Here is a 20,726-nt window from a genome sequence, read left to right on the forward strand (position 1 = left end):
AAACTTCAGACCGGTCTCCTGTCTAACTACCTGAAGCCTGTGAAACTTCAGGTGACTGTGTTATGTTTAATATGTCCATAAGCATAAGATTTTCACACAGTAGAACTCACTGTTGAACTTTCCTGTCAGGAGCAAGATTTATGATTGCATCTTGAACCATTTAATCAGCATAGCATTCCTTATGAACATTTGTCACAAAAATATAACGATAACTAAGTCCACGTAGGTCTGCCGCCCATGTCCTGTATGACTGCTTTGGCCACTTTTGGCAATGGTAAAACTCCAAACAAGCAGCAACAACATGAGTACATTTACAGTGACAGGTAGATAGTAAGTCACATATCTGATCAAAACAAAAACTTGAATGTTAAGGGGATGAATTGACACAACAACTGATATAAATGATGTGAGCTCCATGACAAAAAAAGAACTTTTCACAGTTACCCCAGATGCCTGTAAATGTTGTTGCAGGCTATTTTCATAGGTGTCGCAGTCTCCTGCTGCATCATTGTATGCAGGGAATGGCATGGATATGTTACTGGTGAGGCAGCATGTTGTGTCAATGTTGTCATTAAACTGGAAATAGCAACTGTCAGTGCCTGCCATTGCTCAAGAAGAGATTTAAGCACTGCCTCCAAGGACATTAAACTCAAAGGACAAATGACTGAAATGGAACACACAGAGTCAAATACTGTACTCATTGCCAACGTGTTCTAACTCAAAAAAAGCATAACCCCATGAAAGACAAAGTACAGACAACAGACAACACACAAGTGGCCACCAGAACCTTGAGCTCTGGCCTTGATAGTCATTAGTTCTAACAGGGACTGCAGCCAACAGGCTGCACATGCAACCACTGTCATACTAGCAGGCCAAGTGGCTTCTAATGACATAATCAAGCACAAACTTCATACATGAACTATGAAGGGCACACACACAAATTTGGTAGCTACATCACTAGAAATCCACAACAATTTTATAATAAAAAAAAGTGTGTACTACAGATTTCAGGTGATCCCTCTTAGCATCCCCTTATCATCCACTATGGCCATGTATCCTTCTTGTGACACACACTTGTCTGCAAGTGCTTGTATCTGTTTGCTCATGCTCACAATATTTGATTCCAATTAATGTTCTTACACTTGCATTTAATGGAGCAGTTGCTTTTGTTTCATCTACTAGAACTGATTTGTACTTTTTCAGGTGGTGTGATGACCAAACCAAACCTTCACCAGTAGAAAAATGGTGTTATGTGGATTGCACTGTTGACTGTGAGTTAACTGAATGGGGTTCATGGGATCATGCTGGATGCCAATGTGGGAGTGCAGGTAAATACAGTACACAACATGATCTGATGTTCAGAAACCATTTACCTTAGAGTAGATCCCATGCTGTGCAAGACTTATCCTCATACATAGGAGTGGATATATTCTAAGAAATTTTGTTAAAGTATCAGCATTAACTGGAACAGAGCATTAGAAAAAAATAGGTGCACAGGATGATATAAATTTTCCATTTTGTGTACTTTGGCATTTAACATTATTTCTACATCATTCCTACTTATATTTTACTGAAGTTTGTTGGTATTTAACTCAGTTGATAATTCTGGTACAGGTTCTGCAATGAACAGGTATCGATTTGTGATGACCAATAATAGTCCCAGTGGAAGAGCTTGTCCACGAGATTTGGTTCAGCGCAAACCTTGTCCTGCTATTCCCTGCTACACATGGTATAGAGGACCATGGAGTGAATGTAATCTAGATGTAAGTAATTGTGTCTGGTGCAGCTATTTTCATACATGTAACAATGAGTAGAATGGATGTACATACATTAGTAAATTCCATTTTGGAAACGTAGCAGTAATACATCTCTAGAAATCTGTATAAAAACAAAGAGAGAGAATGATTTTGAGATCCAACAAGGAACAAACCTTTTGGAAAAGCCATTTAAACAATATGGGAATGTTTTAAATGTGAGGTATTCGTGAAATGAAGGGAAAATCACTCAAAATCTTGATTTGTGTATAGAAACAATACACAGTATATAGACCCAATTGCATATAAAATTCCATTCTATCTGCAACATTCGCAAACTCTGGTACTTTTGGTTACATTATATTAGGGTTATAAACCAATAATTAAATGTTTACAGGTATCAACAGGGAAAATTATATAATATTTATAAAAAATCATGGCCTCTCTGATTGTTGCTGTCAGATAATAAAGCCAAAAATGGAACACACATTGGTAAAAATTGCTCATGCTAAACAAGGTTATGCAGAGAGCACAGGAAATTACAAGCCAGTTTCCCTACTTTCAGAATTATCAAAAATAGCTGAATCAATCATGGAAGATATGACAATGGGTTGCTTCAATAATTGCAACCTTTTTCATGAAGCACATTTTCGCTTCCTTAGTGGTAGAAGTACAATATTGGTCATAACAAAGTACGCAAAAATGGTACTTGAAGCTATTGGCAAGGATTACTGTGTCACACTTATGTTCTTAGACTTGTCCAAGGCTTTTAACAGTGATGACCATAAAATACTATTAAACAAACTAAAAGCAGTAGGCATAAGAGGACCAGCAAATGAGTAGTTCCAGTATTCCATGGAGAATAGAGTGAAAAAGGTGTAGATAGTTCACGTATGTGCTGATGATAAATTTTAGTCAAGTGATTGTCAGACAAGAAACATATGAATGTAGGAGTGCCTCATGGTAATGACGCCCGGGTTCCCGGGTTCGATTCCCGGCGGGGTCAGGGATTTTCTCTGCCTCGTGATGACTGGGTGTTCTGTGGCGTCCTTAGGTTAGTTAGGTTTAAGTAGTTCTAAGTTCTAGAGGACTGATGACCAAAGATGTTAAGTCCCATAGTGCTCAGAGCCATTTGAACCATTTGAACCATGGTAATGACTAGGCCCAGTTCTGTTTTTAATAATATTAATGGCTTTTCAGACATAGAAAGATATTTCTCTTTCCTGATGACAGCAACAACATAGTCACTGATAAACACCAGAACTTGTGATACAGAAGGTAAAGGAATCCATCAAGGATGTTTCAAATTGAACAATATGTGGTAAATTATCACTTAAGATAAAGAAAACAAGCACTTCAGCACATAGAGGAAAACAATCTGTCACTTTCAGCATAGATGATAAACCCCTGGATTTTGTAACAAACACAAAATTTTTATAGATGAACATTAACTGTCAGTTAACACAGAATTTAATAATTTTTTGACTCACAGTTGGAACATCAACAGTCTTGTATCATATTGTAATGAAAGCAATTAGTCCAAACCATAACTGATTTTAATTTTTATGGTTTAGTAACCAGGTTCAGTCATACATAGACCATCATCAGACCAGTAATGTCTCCATTGGTGACATACAGAGATGATGCATGGAGCCATTGAGCAGTTAATGGCAGGTGCCTTTCACACTTACAACAGCTCCACGCATCATCTTCACATGCCACCAATGGAGGCATTACAGGTCTGATGATGGCCTATGTATGAGTGAAACTGGTTACTGTATCATAAAAATAAAAAGCATTTGTGATATGGACTGATTGTTTTTGATACATTAATATGGAATGAACACACAAAGGTACTGGCAACAAGAATGTCATCAGAATGTTTTACTCTTATGGTTGTAGTAGCCGTTCATAACAGACTGTGTCTTGTGGTGACGTACAAGGTCTGTTCAAAAAATTCCGGAACATTTGTAATTATGCACCAGTGGTATGTTGGAGCAAAATGCAGTTGGCATCACTCCACACGCCTGTGTTTAGTGTGTAACTGCCATAAGTTTCATTGTTGTGTGTTTGTTTGTTATTGTCCAGTGCTGTATTGAGTAGAACGAAGTGTCACACAGTTTGTGAATTCAGAGAGAGCAGAGTTAGAGGAACAACGTGTCTCCATTAAATGTTGTGTGAAAGTCAAAAAAACCTTAACAGAGACACACCAAATGATGCAGGAAGCCTATGGTAAAGAGTGCTTAAGCTGTACTCAGTGTTACAAATGGTTCACACGATTTAAAAATGGCCAGACTTCAGTTAAGGATGGCCCTCATTCAGGATGCCATGCAGTGTCTGCTAGTGACATTCATGTCAGGATCTTCAACCAAATTGTGCATGCCAATCAAAGACTTACTGTCCAAGAGATTGCAGAAGAATGTAACATTACAGTTGAATCATGTCATGAAATCCCGACACAGCATCTTGGAATGCATTGTGTTTCCACCAAGTTCAACCCATGGCTCATGAGCCAAGACCAAAAAGACCTTCACCTCACAATCTGTGAAGAGCTTTTGCACCACAAAAATGATAATGAGATGTTTCTTAAGAGATTTGTAACTGGTGATATGTGGGTCTAAAGTTATGATGTTGAAACCAAAGTTCAATCTTCACAATGGGTTAGGGGAGGTTTACCAAGACAAAAAAAAAAAGCTCATCAGGTCAGGTCAAATGTCAAAGCCATGCTTATAGTTTTCTTTGACTTTGAAAGATTATTTCATCATGAAGAGTCAATTGATGACACTATTGGAATACATGCAAGAAAATATGACAAGGAAATAGCCTGAAATGTGACAAAACAATTCATGGCTCTTTCATCACTGTGACACATCTGTTGGTGTACAAAAAAAGAAATCACAGTGCTCCATTTATTTTTGTTTCCAAAGTTGAAAACCACATTGAAAGGAGTCACAGACGAGACAAAAGAAAATTTGCAGACAGCCCTTCACACGATCCAACAAGAGGCATACCAAGACTGCTTCTGGAAGCAGAAACACTATTAAGAGAAGTGTGTCAATTGTGGAGGAGAGTATTTCAAAAGAGACCATGCACAATAAGTAAAAGGTAAGCACACAAAAATTTTGTGGATAAAGTTGCAGAATTTTTTGAACAGACCTCGTATTGTTTCTACATACACCCATTTCTTAACCATGGGATTCTTTTCTGTAGATCAAAGATGCAAAACATGCACACAGTGTTCAAACTGCTGAACAGGGCCATAAGAATAACAATTTATGTAGTAGTCGGGCTTATTGTACAGAACTATTTTTAAAAAAACTGGGTATACTTTCTGCACCAAGAGAGTATATCTATCAATATATAGTGCATATCAGGGAAAACAATAATAAGTATTTCACTAATAGTTCTGTTCATAAGCATGGAACAAGAGCCAATTTGATCTTGCATTTATCAATGAGGGCAAAAAGAAAGAAAGAAAAATCAAAACATTATTTTCCATCACAGAATAAAACTGTATAATAAATTTCTGAAGGAGATGCAAAAATTCAATACAATACATCTATTTAGAAGTGTAACTAAAAAAAGATTACTTAGAGAACTCGAAGTAGGTGTTGATATCAAAAGTGGACATCTATGATACTTGGTAACAATACAGTACCTAACCAAATAGTGCTTTTAAAAGCAAATCTGCCAACCCATAGTGTCTTGTCATTTTCCTGAGCTCAACCTCACACTAATCAAGGACAAGGGGGAGGCGGGGGGGGGGGGAGGTGCTGACTCAGTTTTCCAAACAGACTGAAGGGAGTGGATAGAGACTTGCATGTCTGTCATCCTGAAGTCATCAGTAGACAGCTCTAATGAGTGCAATGATACAGTGCAAAAATCTGTTTTTATTATAAGATATTTCGAGCAACTTGTGTATGATTAAGGTATGAGGACATTGTATTACAGGGACCAACTGAATGAGGCAGTGCGGTTGTTAAGCCACTGATTTCATATTCAGGAGGATGGAGTTTGCTCTGTCCAGCCATCCTGATTTAGGTTTTCCATGATTTTCCCAAATAATTCCAGGAAAACAGTTCCTTCAGAATTATGAGACATTCCCTGGATGAATACACACACACACACACACACACACACACACACACACACACACACACACACACACACACACACACACACACACATTAAAATTGCTACACCAAGAAGAAATGCAGAGGACAAATATATTGTACTATAACTGACATGTGATTAAATTTTCACGCAATTTGGGTGCATAGATCCTGAGATATCAGTACACAGAACAACCACCTCTGGCCGTAATAATGGCCTTGATATGCCTGGGAATTGACTCAAACAGAGCTTGGATTGTGTGTACAGGTACAGCTGCCCATAGAACTTCAACACAATATCACAGTTCATCAAGAGTAGTGACTGGCGTATTGTGACGAGCCAGTTGCTCGGCCACCATTGACCAGACATATTCAATTGTTGAGAGATCTAGAGAATGAGCTGGCCAGGGCAGCAGCTGAACATTTTCTGTATCCAGAAAGGCCCGTACAGGACATGCAACATGCGGTTGTGCCTTATCCTGCTGAAATGTTGGGTTTCACATGGATTGAATGAAGGTTAGAACCACGGGTCATAACACATCTGAAATCTAATGTCCACTGTTCAAAGTGCTGTCAATGCAAACAAGAGGTGACCGAGACATGTAACCAATGGCACCCCATACCATCACACCAGGTGATACACCAGTATGACGATGATGAATACACAACTCCAATGTGTGTTCACCGCGATGTCGCCAAACATGGATGCGAACATCATGATGCTGTAAACAGAACCTGGATTCATCCGAAAAAACACAACAATGAAACTTATGGCGGTTACACATTAAACACAGGCATATGGAGTGATGCCAACTGCATTTTGCTCCAACATACCACTGGTGCATAATTACAAATGTTCCGGAATTTTTTGAGCAGACCTTGTACGTTGCCACAAGACACAGTCTGTTGTGAACGGCTACTAAAACCATAAGAGTAAAACATTCTGATCGATTTTAGCGCAATTTGGCATACAAACAGCAAACTTCATAAGTATCACCACTGCGGGGTTTCTATCCTCCTAGCTGCAGCAGGAATGGAGATAGAGATATAGGGGAAAAACTAGTATTTCAGCACCTGCCATATAGGCTGCCCTGCACGACAAGCTTGTTGTGTGGAAAAAGTATTGGTGTGCCTTATTGATGTATTTTTCAGGGTAGCCTACATTGCAGGAGCAAGAAACAATTTTCCAGCCCCCAGTATGTAGGCTGCCCTCACAACAGGTGTGTTGTGCAGGTAATAGCAGCCTGTTTTATCAAGATATAATGCAGGGGTTACATGTGCAGATGGTCATGGCTAGGGAATGACTGAGATGGATAGAAGAGAGGATGAAAGGAGAGAAGGAGCAGGAGGAGGCACACAAAGACCAGGCTACAGGGAACAGATAGGGAGAGAAGGGACAGGAGAAGATGGAAAAAGAAATGGGGGAAGGAGGAGATGGGAAAAGAAATGGAGGAAGGTGGTGATGTGCAGAGATATGGATGGAGAGAGAGGGAAGAGGATGAAGTGGACAGAGAGACAGGGGAGGAAGAGATAGGCACAGGGAGGGGTGAGGAGGAGCTGTGTGCAATATATGTGCCAAACATGTGTGCTTTTCTCACATATATGTGGATCAGGTTAGTAAATAATTAAATAAACTTAAAAGTTAGAATGAATGGATTGCCTGTAACCACACCCTATCCAAATGTCACAATATGTGGATGACAGAAACAGTGATAGGGCACACATTACATCTCAAACTGTCGAAGTCAAAACAATCAGTGTTCTGATACTCACATGAAAAAGGCCCAGAGGAAAAACATATGACAGTAGGGAGGCATGTATCATAGTCTGATAAACTGAAATTTTACCTCTTTTGAAATAATTTGGTGTTTCAAGGCATTTACCCTGTAATGTGGGGAAGGTGTAGTTCAGGTCAGAGTTGGTTCTGATATTTTGACAACACGGCTTGTCTTCATTAGGTGCTACCTGAGACTGCTCATCAAGTGGAAAGAGTCCAGTAATTGTAATCACAGCCTTCCCCCTCCATGTTCAGTTCCAGGCATTCTGTATTCAGTTTGCTCCCACTAGCAGCACCCTTAGGTGTTCTGTTTTCAGACTGGTGTGCATGTCTGGATGCAGGCATTCTATTTTCAGTCCAGCACAGTTCTAGGTATTCCCTCTGTGGTCCATTCCTGCTGGATGCACCCTGCAAAGTTTCATCGTCAGTCCGATGCTCCTAGTGGTCCATCTGGGGTTTGTTCCCTGTGTCCACACCCTCCTTCTTCTTGTGGATTTCTATTGCTGCTTTCATTATGTCTTCAGCAATCCAGTAGAGGATCCCAGGCTCCACTGGGTTTATATGCAGTCTCATGATTCATGAGGTTTTCCATCACCTTTATCTCTATGGACCCTCTTACAACACTGTCTCAGTATCTGGGGGGTCTCTTCCAGAACCTTCATTTCATCATACTTCATCGAATGTTTAAGTTCCAGACAGTGGTCAATAATAGTTGATTTTGTTACTTATGTTAGTCTGTTGTGCCTCTTATATTCTTCACATCAGATGTCCACAGTCCTAGTTATTTAGCTAATATATGAGATGCCACTTTGGCAGGATATATTATAAACTCTTAGTTCTCATATTCCCAGGTGACCTTCCACATTTCCCAGAAGTCCTCTTGTTTTGGCAGGTGGACAGAACACACACTTAATGTTATGCTTCCTGAGAATCCTGCTGATTTTGACAGAAGTATATCCCACACAGGGCCTGTACAAAACAGCCCTTGCCTAATTGTGCTTTTCTTTTAGATTGTATGGCAAAGTGGCTGGCTGAAGGACCTTCTTAATCTGTTGGGCCATGTATCAATTCTTGCAGAACATTGATCGTAGATGCTGTATTTCTGCTCCCAAACTGTCTGGGTCTGACAAGTTGTGTGCCCTGTGGACTAATGTCTTCGGAACTCCTTTCTTCTACATTGAGTTGTGACCATTTCCAGCTTTCAGTTTTAAGTCAGTATTTGTAGGTTTTCAATACACACTGTGGCCAAATGACCTATCTGCTCTCCTTTTGACAGGTATATCCAGAAATGAAAACTGGCTATCCTTTTCCAGTTCCATAGTGAACTTAATATTTGGATGGCATGAGGTAAGATATTCCAGAGACTCATTGAGCCTCTCCCTGCCATGAGGCTAGATCGCAAACGTACCATTCATGTGCATAAAGAAGCACATTGGTTTGTACCTCGCCATCCCTGATGCCTCCTCTTCTAAACCCTCCAGGAACATGTTGGGAACCACTGGAAACAGAGGGCTGCCCATAGTTACAGCATTTGTCTGCTTAGCCGAGCAGTTTAAGGTGCTGCAGTCATGGACTGTGTGGCTGCTCCCGGTGGAGGTTCGAGTCCTCCCTAAGTCATGGGTGTGTGTGTTTGTCCTTAGGATAATTTAGGTTAAGTAGTGTGTGAGCTTAGGGACTGATGGCCTTAGCAGTTAAGTCCCATAAGATTTCCCACGCATTTGAACATTTGTCTGCTTGTACTATTGGCCTCCATACAGAAAGTAACTTCAGGTGAGTATGTTCCCAAACAGGCCCAACAGAGCACTGTCAAATTTCTCTGCAACCAGTTCCAGAGAGTCCCTGAGTGACACCCTGGTGAACAGGGATACCACATCAAAACTGATCATTATAACAAATTTTGTAGTATGTAGTTGCTTAAGACTTTACAAGAACTTTTCTGAACTGTGAATGTGGTGAATACACCTCCGCACAAATGGAAACAGCAGTTTCTTTAAGTATTTGGCTGTTGGATATGTTGATGCACCCAGTGCTGCTGACTATTGTGCACAGTGGCACATCCTCTTTGTGTACTTTCAGCAGCCAATCTGGTCTAGGGGGAACTGGAACTCTCGTTCATAGTTGTTTGATGACCTTGTCAAGCATACTGGTTTTGTTCGAGAGAGTTCTGGCCTTCATGTCCACTTTGTTCACAGTGTCTCATTTAGAAAGTCTGTATGTATGGTCCTGCAGAAGTTGATGCACTTATGCACTTTCTCATCATAATCAGCCTGCTGCAAAATGACTGTGGAGTTCCCTTTGTCTGCTTGTAACACCATGATACTGCTATCGTCTCGGAGCCTCTTGAGTGTGAGCCTCTCATCACTTGAGATATTCAATTTTGGGGACTGTGTATTAATGAGCACCTGTAAGTCTTCTGGTGAATTTCTCCTGCCACATTTGGTGGAAGTGTGTTGGTTACTTGCTGTGCTTCACTGATGAAACCTGAAATGGGTCCGCAGCTCATGGTCGTGCGGTAGCGTTCTCGCTTTCCTTGCCCGGGTTCCTGGGTTCGATTCCCAGCGGGGTCAGGGATTTTCTCTGCCTCATGATGACTGGGTGTTGTGTGATGTCCTTAGGTTAGTTAGGTTTAAGTAGTTCTAAGTTCTAGGGGACTGATGACCATAGATGTTAAGTCCCATAGTGCTCAGAGCCATTTGAACCTGAAACGGGCACATTTCTAGGAGCTGTCATGACATTGAGACCCCTTTTGAGTGCCTTCACAGAGACGTTTTTCCTTGCCACTTAAGCTAATCACAGTAGTAGCGAAGTAGCTATACATTATATAGCATGTATATTATGCAACAAATTTAAAAATTTTTAGCATGGCTTATGCTCACTGATGTAAAAAAAGAATGTGTTCCATGCTCCAGTTCACACTTTTAAGCATCAACTTTTCTTTTTACATTCTATCATAGCCTGTGTTCTTCCTCAGGGTTGAAGGTATTTCCATACCAAATTTCATCAAAACTGATTCAGCAGTTTAATCATGAAAAAGTAACACACAAACATACTTTCACATTTATAAAATTTTAAATTGCAATATTTTTTTCTGTGATCCTATTTTTGTGAAATTATACCTGTTGTTGCCCCCAGGTTACACTCAAGTTACCTGTAAAAACTCCATAAAAATTCATCTGTTGATTGCAAAAACAATCATAGGTTATAGATTTGTAATTTATTTATTGTTTCACCCAGATAGGACTACCCATGTGAAACACATAATAAATAAATTATAAATCTGCAATTGTGTTTTTACAATCAACTTACAATGAGGTTTCTGCATCGATCTGCCACCGCAGAATGGAATAATTTTTAAAATTCGTCTAGTAGTTTTGGATATTAGCGTGTTCAAACATACACACATACAGACACAACAGTTTTACAATTTTGTTATTGGTATATATTACATATTGGGATCTGTAAATACTCATTCTAATCCATTGCCATATTCTGTAATGTTATAATATATTCCCTTTATGCTTTTCAGTTGCTGACCTTCTGTATATTTTGTGTAGACATGTTTTTTTCCCACTGATAAGTTATGTCTTCCTTCTTCTTTTCTGAGAATTTGTACCTATGAACATAAAGACACCTACACAATTCCTTATGCTACTATATCCATTTTGTAATTACTTTAGTGCATACAGTACAGTTGCTAAATGTGAAGTCATATAAAAAAATTGGTATTAAAGATTTTTTTTAGCTCTTAGTAATAAATTTATACAACTTTTTTGTTTAAGGGAGCATGGTGTGGACATGGCACTATTACAAGAAATGTGACATGCTTAAGAGATGGTGAACCTGTAGATGATTATCTATGTGGAGATGCTCCAGACATACACACAACCGATAAATGCTATGCGCCATGCAAGGGTGACTGTCAGGTTTCAGAATGGAGTCACTGGTCACACTGTCACCGGAACTGTCAGAGTTCTTCTAATGGTTTGTAAATTCCTTTCTCTCAAAAAAATTATTTTCAGAGTAAATATCTCACATTTTAGAGTACTACTGTGGCAGTATAGTGATATCATTATAATGTTAATGAACTACATAATGATTTGTACTACTTTCACTCTAGTGGCCATCAAAAATTTTATTAGCTCAATTCATCATATGTCATATTATATACGAGTGTTTCTTAATTTCACACTTGCCAATGACTGCAAAGTCCTTCACTTATAACTGCATTACATGCTGGCATGAACCTCATTGTCCTTGACTGAGGTTTGTTTAAAAACAACTGTATTGGCAGACAGTGTTCTTCCAAAGGAGTGATGCAAACACACTTCCTAGACTAACTAGAAGCTGCAAGCTACTTTTGCAAAAACAACTGCTTTGTAAAGCTCCCCAGGTGCTGCACAGTGTTCTTCCAAAGGAGTGATGCAAACTCACCTCCTAGACTAACTAGAAACTCCAATCTACTTTTGCAAAAACAACTCCTTTGTATAGCTCCCCAGGTGCTGCAAAACTAGTACCTCCACAGGGAATGGCAACATGGAGAATGACTTAACAACAAATTTAAAGCTGAGTTTAGGTGGAACAGTGTTCTTATTAGAGCAGTATAGGCCGACAAGAAAGGCGATAGGTTAAAACTGTGCTGCACCTTACAACCAAACCCTGGACACCTGCATTGATAGTTTTCTTCCGCTTCAGTACATCACAGCAAATTTGGTAGCCAATATGTCAGTGTAGTTCGCTGTCATGCTCTTCAAACCACTGTAGCGTGATTTGGAGCTCGTGACACAGACAGTTGTCATGATGGAAAATATCATCTCCATCAAGGAAGACTCAAGTGTGGAGGGATGCAGGTGACCTGTAGCCCTCAGCATTCACAATGCCTTTGATTACTACCACAGGTTGCACATAAGCCCAGGCAAATGTCCCTCGCAGCATAACACTGGCCCCACTGGCCTGCATCCATGGCATACTGCACATTTTGAGTATCTGCTTGCCTGGATGATGGTATATCCAGGTACAGCTATTGAAATACTGTAACAAGAAATGTGGTTCATTCAAACAGATGACACATTTCCATTGATCCACAGTCATGTCTTAGTAATCCTGTACCCACTGCAATTGTAATTGACAATGTAATCGGGGGCAATGTGGGAACATGTAGGAGTCATCTGCTGTGAAGTTCCATGTTCGACAATGTGTACTCAACAGTGTGCTTTGAAACAATTGTTCTTGCATCAGAATTTCACCCTGCCACATATCTGCCACAGACTGCCACGTATCCTCCTTTGCAAAGTGGGAAAACGTATCCTCCACATTCAGTGATGAGGCATGGAGATCCAACGCCTAAGCACCTACTTGTGGTTTCATTGTCCTTCAACCACTTTCTATAGATGCTCATGACAGCAACACATGAACAGTTGACCAGCTCTGCTGTTTTCAAGATGCTCATTCCCACACACTGAACCTTAACAGTCTGCCCTTGTCAAGGCCATGTATGTCAGTGGGTTTCCCCAATTACAGCCTCTATCATGGATATAATGATTCCCCTTTCAAATCTGCTCCACATGTATATTTCCCTTACTAGGTTATCTGCCCACTACCCCGCCAAGTTATATTCAATCTGTGCAGTGGTATGGCTCATCAGTGTTGGTCAGCTTTGACAAGTATGGGACTGGTAGCCGCAAGTGCCTCATAGTAGGAACAATCTTGGAATTTGCCCTACAGAGAGTACACCTTGATTAGACAGTGGTTGGCACCCTAAAATTGTTTAGAACCTTGCAAACACAAGTATGAAGCAAATTTACGTAATGTACTACAACAAAGTGTGCAAAAATCAACAAAAAATGTTCTCTTTATCATAAATGCTAATCCTCATCCTAAATGCAGAAATCACATTTTTTTAGGTTGAAAGTGAATAGGTGTTTCCTTTGAGTAGGGCAGTGCACACAGCCACCATGCATGTTATGTGAAGTAATATGCTGGCAGTCTGTTCTCCCAAGTGTGCTGAAGACATAACCAATAGACAACCTTACTCATGTTTTTATCCAAATGTAGCTAATTATCTCTCATTAATTGATGGTTGTGTGGCATGTACAAATAAAAGTAACACAGATTTCTAGTGATTTATTTATATGCATGAGTGCAGCATGTGCTCAAAATGTGGGCTGCCCATCTTCATACATGCACAATTACAACCAGAGTGTGACCACTTCACTCATTTCAGTGCAGTGAGATTATCTGGAATGCTATGTTGGTAGGTATGCACTGGATTTAGAGTGATGAAGTTAGTGAATACAACTGTACTTTCAAATGATCCCACCAGTAGTGGTCTGTTTGACTCAAGTCTGTATATCTGTGCGAACAACCTACTGGCTGACCATGGACAATCCGTCACCCAAAGTAGTGTCAATTTATATACTGCCTTGTTGTCTAACGAAGCTGTACTGGTGTAACATGAGTCACACTCCGTGGATCATTGTGTACAATTAATGGCATATCCTGAAGTAACTGTGGTAGGTTGTCATCTGAGAAGTATTGGTTGAAAGATCCAGATAGCCAAGCAGGATGTAGATGTGACCCAATTTGCAACCCACTGGCATTCCTTATCATAACACTGAGAGAACGTGTTTGTTGGCAGTGGGATTCCCACAATGCATCTGGATTGATCTATGTCCCTACATACCAACTGTGAGCATGGAAAACACCTTGTGTGGTGAAACATGGTTTATCAGTTTCCTAAATCTTGGGGTGTGCTGCTAGATCTCCTAGCAATACCCAAAACGCTCAGGCCACACAGTAGAAGGAAGTAAGATTAGGATTTTATGGTCTGTAAATGATTGTATCATTAGTGATTGAGCTTGAATATAGATTGAGGAAACATGGAAAGTAAACTGACCACATCCTTTTCAGGGAACCATCTGGGCATTCAGCTTAAAGGGACAACCATGGGAAATGTATATGATGATGGTGGGACAGGGATTTGAACTTTACTGCTCCCATGCATTAGTCCAAAGGCTGACCTCTGTCACCTCACTCAATTCATAGGGAAAAAGCAGTATCTGCACTGACTGTTAGTGAAAGGTGGCCCCACAGCCTCACGGTCAACTGCACCATGTAATGTCTACAACACTATGACAGTGCTTCATATGATACTTGATACAATCACATAATATTACAACAGTCATAATTGTTTTCCACCATGCATTGGCCATCTCCACATTCCATATATCACAGCTGGCATGTGGTGAACAAATGCATTTATTATGTGTAAAATCTGGAGATGGCTAGCATATATCTGAAGCCAGTTATGATTGTTATCATATTATGCAATTATATCTAAAGTAGACAGAATGTTGATTAGATGGATAGATCAGATAGCTCATTAAGAGTCACTGAATCATACCAGAGAGAAAAGAAATTCACAGTGTAACCTGAGTAAATGAAAGAATTGATTGAGCCAACACATTATAAGGCACAAAGGAATAGTTAATTTGGTAAGGGACAAAAGCGTCACTGTGTGGTGTGTGTGTGGGATGTTGCATAGGGAGACCAAATCTCAATTACAGTAAACAGGTTCAAGCAGGTATGTATTGCACTAGTTATGTAGAGATGAAGAGGCTTTCACAGGATAGACTAGCAAGCAAAACTTTATCAACCCTATATTCAGAATGATAACAATAATGACAACAATAATAACCCTTGAAAAATCTGAATATTATCAAGGATTAATTATTTTTCTATATTTTGACATAATTGTCATAAAGAATTGTGACTGTAACATAAGTTAAAGGTTTATTTGACACTACAATAGTGAAGCCAAAGTCACAGTACATAAAATTTTTCTTTAAAAAATTATGTTAGCAACTTAGTAGTGTGTCAGTCCTACGTAAGAGTACAGTGTGTTTTGAGATCTTTTGTCAGAACATGGTAAAATTATGTGCTGCATTCCATATGGAGGCTTGCAGTGCTTGATACACTTGCAGTGATGTTATTATATGTGTTTATCTCATGGGAGTTTGCACCATGAGAATGATGAAATATACATATGTGTTTAATTTCCAGACTTGTGAATTTATATCAGCCATATGATCATTCTGTCACAGCAGGACACATGGCAAGAATCTTTGGCAATTTTTACCCTTGTGTAGTTTTTAATTTATTCTACATTAGGAAACAGAATGAATGGTTGGGCAAGCATGGGCATAACTTGTAGTGACTTGGTTGTGCCACCATTGTCTTGGTTGCCTGGTACAACATCACCAAACCAAAAACATGTAACCACATCATCAATTATTATTATTAGAATTATGTGTTTAGTATCACCAGACATATGCCAATGCTTATTGCTCTAAATACTTATTGAGAAAAGCATATAAGACACTGAGATATACAGGGTTTTAAATATGTTATATTATTAATTAATTGTTTGACAGACACCACTTGCCAGTAGTATTTTATTTTACCAGACTAGCTACGGGTGTCGCCAGTCATCAGTGGTATCTAACACATAATGTTCTCTGTTGCATTCCACTGACAATATTTCGTAATATTAATGTAATAATATGATTAATTGATTTGTATATACATATATGTAAAGAGCATAAGGGATTTTTTTACAAAAATACATGCAGTTGCCATTGGAAATTGCTCTACCTGTGAAGATTATTTTTGGTATCAAGATGTTCACATACAGCGTGTCAAAAACTGTTGTGGCCAAAACTGTACAGAGAGTAAAGCAGCAACAGCTTAATCAATCTAAAGTTATGACTGCCAATCTCAGGAGATTCATTACAACAGTGCATAAAATTTTGCTACTCTCTCTCAAATAGTCATGTTACCTGTTGTAAAATGAGACAGGCAGTTAGAACCCTACAAAACAGTTTCTCTTTGCTTTTTACTAGAGTCTGATGCACCAACAACTTTATATAATCCCACAGGAAAACATCCATCAGAGTGATATCCAGAAATTGTAGTGGTTATGGGACATTACCTCTCCTCCAATCTAACAATGAGGTTATCCAGTGTTTATGTGCTCATGGGTATTATTATTGAAGCAGGATGATACAGCACCCTGTTGAAACCAAATTCTTTCATGGAAGACAAGAGGCACAGTCTCTGAAACAAAGCATGGCTGCTGGCTCACTGTAGATGCAAAGTCCTGAGTTTGAGTCCTCTTCTTCCTCTAATTTTATATACTATGTTGCATGCTAACGTGTACACATGTCTTGCCTGTCAACTTACTCTGTGACTTATATGTGTTGTGTCGTTCTGAAATATATGTGTTAAAGTTGACGTTATAACAATTGGCGACGAGGATGGGATTTTTCCTTTTCACCGTTGACACACAGGGTTCCATGGCTACTGTCGAGCAACTATTGCAAAGTCTCCTTGAACAGCAAACGCTTCTAACAGCGGCGATTCGCGATTTCATCGCGGCCTCAAATGCGGGGCATTTCTCGTCATTGGCTATGCCTCCTTTTCCTCCTTATGACGAGAAGGTGGAAGACTGGTCTGATTATGAAAAACGTCTTCGACAGCACTTCTTAGCATTTCATGTCACGGACGAACAACCATGTAAGTCCCTGTTCCTTTCCTGGATTTCACCTCAAATGTATCGGTTGTTGTCGCAATTGGCTCCTTTTAAGGATCCAGCGTCTTTGTCCTTTGCTGAAATGTGCTCACTTCTGTCTGTCCATTTTCAAAAGCAAACGCATGTGGTAGCCTCTCGTGTTGATTTTTGTTGTTGTCAAAAACAGCCACATCAATCCCATCGCGCTTGGGCTGCTGAACTTCACGGCCTCAGTCGAAAGTGTCAATTTGTTACTGACGTTCACAAAGAATCATATGCTGATTCCACGGTACGGGATGCTATTATCCGGTCGGCGCCCGACAAAGAAGTTCGGCAACGTGCCCTTCAGTTGGCGAATCCGACTCTAGATGAAGTTCTCTCCATTGCGCAGTCTTTTGAAATTTCTCGCGCCGCTGGGGCGCAAATAGAGGCGTGGGGTGATGTCGGGGAAATACAACCTCTGTGCGCTGTTGACGACGCGTGCGGCGTGTCCCCGCCGGCCGACGTGGCCGCAGTGTGCTCCCACGCGCAGCCTCGGCCTAGCCGTAAACAACCCGCTAAGAAACTGCAGCAAAACCCAAGGCAACTTCCTTTATGTCCGCGGTGTTTTACGAAACATTCACGCGAGGATTGTCCCCAACGTTGGGCTGTGTGTCACAATTGCAAAAAGAAAGGTCGTGTGTCTTCCGTTTGCAAATCCGACCGCATACATGATGCTCATGAACATGATGCTGATTCTGATTCTGTGTTGTCTGTCAATTGCACTTCTTCCCTTTCAGGGAAGTTATTCCTCACTGTCCAAATCCTTGGTCGAGATGTTCGCATGCAAGTGGATACCGGTTCTGCTGCCACTATAATTAATACTCAGATGTATCTTCAGTTGGGTTCTACACTCCTGTCACCTGTCGCTCGGCAATTACGGACGTACAATAAACAGAAGATTTCTCTCTTGGGACAGTTTAATGCTGAGGTATCTTACAAATCCGTTGTTCGCACTGTTCCCATATTTGTGGTCGACCAGAGCAATGCAGAAAATATTTTTGGTTTTGATGCCTTTCGCGTTTTTGGGTTCTCCATAGAAGACTCTGTCAATATTGTCTATGATGCTATTCGTTATGCTCAACTGGATTCCTTGTCGACGACATTTTCGTATCTTTTTTCTCCTGGGTTAGGCTGTGCAAACGACTTTGAAGCTCATATCACGCTCAAACCCACTGCTAGGCCTAAGTTTTTTCGGGCTCGGCCCATTCCTGTGGCCCTTCGTGATAAGGTAAAACGGGAGTTGGATGGTCTCACTACTTCAGGGGTCTTGCTTCCTGTCACTTCCAGTGAGTGGTCCTGTCCTGTCCTGTCGTTGTCGTTGCTAAGCCAAATGGTGATATTCGTCTCTGTGGCGATTTCAAAGCCACTGTAAATGCTCAATGCCTCATCGACACTTACCCTATGCCCCGTCCTGAAGAACTGTTCACTAAACTTGCTGGAGGCCAGTATTTTTCTAAAATTGACCTGTCAGAGGCTTATCATCAACTTCCTCTCGACGCTGCTTCCCGGCAGTTTCTAGTCCTTAACACGTCTTTCGGCCTCTATCAGTACCAACGCTTGCCATTCGGGTTTGCTAGCGCCCCTGCCCTCTTTCAGCGATTCTTGGAACAATTATTGCTCCCTGTCCCTGGGTGTATCAATTACATGGACGACATTGTTGTCACTGGCTACACCACTGAAGAACATCTTCAAAATCTCGGCACACTTTTTCATGTCTTACAGACTGCCGGTCTTAAGTGTAATCTTCAGAAATCACAATTTTTTCAGGCAACTATCACGTACTTGGGGTTTCAACTCTCTCGGGATGGTATTCGTCCGCTTCAGCAAACTGTCGCTGCGATCGATGCCCTTCCTTGCCCTACATCTGTTAAGGAACTGCAGGCCTTCTTGGGTAAAATAGCATACTATCACAAGTTTTTACCATCTGCGGCTTCGATGGCTCAGCCACTGCATCGCCTGTTGCATAAAAACGTGCCTTTTCACTGGTCCACGTCATGCGAAGCGGCTTTCCAGAAATTGAAGACTATGCTGAAACAGGCCCCATGCCTTGCTGCTTATCGACCTGGCCAACATCTTGTTCTTGCCACAGACGCCTCTCAATATGGGGTCGGTGCAGTCCTTGCGCACCGTTTTTCTGACGGTTTGGAACAACCCATTGCTTATGCCTCCAAAACGCTCACGGATGCCCAACAAAAGTATTCTCAAATTGAGAAAGAAGCTTTGGCCATTATTTATGCTCTTCATAAGTTTGGTGTTTTTCTCTATGGCTCAAAATTTCGTCTTGTTACGGATTACAAACCACTTGTTTCCTTGTTTCATCCATCAACGTCACTTCCTGACAAGGCTGCACACCGCCTCCAGCGTTGGGCTCTTTACTTGTCTCGTTTCAATTATGAGATTCATTTCCGGCCAACGGCTCAACATGCAAATGCTGATGCTCTGTCTCGCCTTCCCATGGGTCCTGATCAGGCATTCGATAGGGACGAACTTTTGTGTTTCCACGTGGATGTTGCCGAGCAGCGGGTTGTGTATGGGTTTCCCATCACTGGGGACAGGCTGGCGGCTGCTACGGGTTCTGACCCTACCCTCTCCCGGGGTTTACGCTGTATTCAGAAGGGTTGGCCAGATCGCCCATCCGCTAAGACTTCTGATCCATTGCAGAACTACTACACTTTGCGCTACCGCCTCACGGCTAGGGATGGTGTTATCCTCCCCTCCACTGACAATGCTTCACCGCGTGTTGTGGTACCTGCGTCTTTGCGTGCTTCGGTCTTGCGCCTCCTTCACCAAGGGCACTGGGGTGTGTCTCGCACAAAGTCTCTGGCACGCCGTCATGTGTACTGGCCTGGCATCGACTCTGAAATAGCACACATGGTCGCTGCCTGCGGCCCTTGTGCGTCACAGGCCGCTGGCCCGAAGCCATCTTTGTCACTGTGGCCTTCGCCTGAGAAGCCCTGGGAGTGCATTCATGCTGACTTTGCGGGACCCTTTTTAGGTACTTATTGGCTCCTTGTAATTGACGCCTACTCTAACTTTCCTTTCATTGTCCGTTGCACGTTGCCTACCACTGCGGCAACCACCAGTGCTCTCGCCCGCATTTGTTTTTTGGACGGCCTCCCCTTTACTCTTGTTATTGATAATGGTCCGCAATTTGCCTCTTCCGAATTTGCGGATTTTTGTGCTCGTCATGGCGTTATGCATTTCACGGCCCCGCCGTTCCATCCACAATCCAACGGTGAGGCTGAACGACTGGTCCACACATTTAACGCTCAGATGCGGAAACTTCTGACTTCTTCTGCTGCTGATGATGCGCTTCTCCAGTATCTGGCGTCTTACCGTTTCACTCGCATGGGCGACCACAGCCCGGTTGAGCTCTTACATGGCCGACAGCCCCGCACGCTACTTGATCTTCTGCGGCCTTCCACCTCATGGCCGCGGGTGCCTTCACTTGGCCGGTTCACCGCCGACGACCTCGT

At 41.3% G+C, this 20,726-nt stretch overlaps 1 protein-coding gene across 1 annotated transcript in view; it reads left to right on the top strand.

Annotated features, from left to right (window-relative positions):
- LOC124555261 (thrombospondin type-1 domain-containing protein 7A-like) overlaps positions 1-20,726 on the top strand; it is a 1,197,505-nt gene that overhangs the window by 1,095,163 nt on the left and 81,616 nt on the right. The window contains exons 24-26 of the mRNA XM_047129129.1: positions 1,204-1,328; positions 1,615-1,763; positions 11,423-11,624. Of these exons, the coding sequence (XP_046985085.1) occupies positions 1,204-1,328; positions 1,615-1,763; positions 11,423-11,624 (476 nt within the window). The remainder of the gene's footprint in view (positions 1-1,203; positions 1,329-1,614; positions 1,764-11,422; positions 11,625-20,726) is intronic.

Source organism: Schistocerca americana, chromosome X (assembly GCF_021461395.2).
Source record: "Schistocerca americana isolate TAMUIC-IGC-003095 chromosome X, iqSchAmer2.1, whole genome shotgun sequence".
NCBI lineage: Eukaryota > Metazoa > Arthropoda > Insecta > Orthoptera > Acrididae > Schistocerca > Schistocerca americana.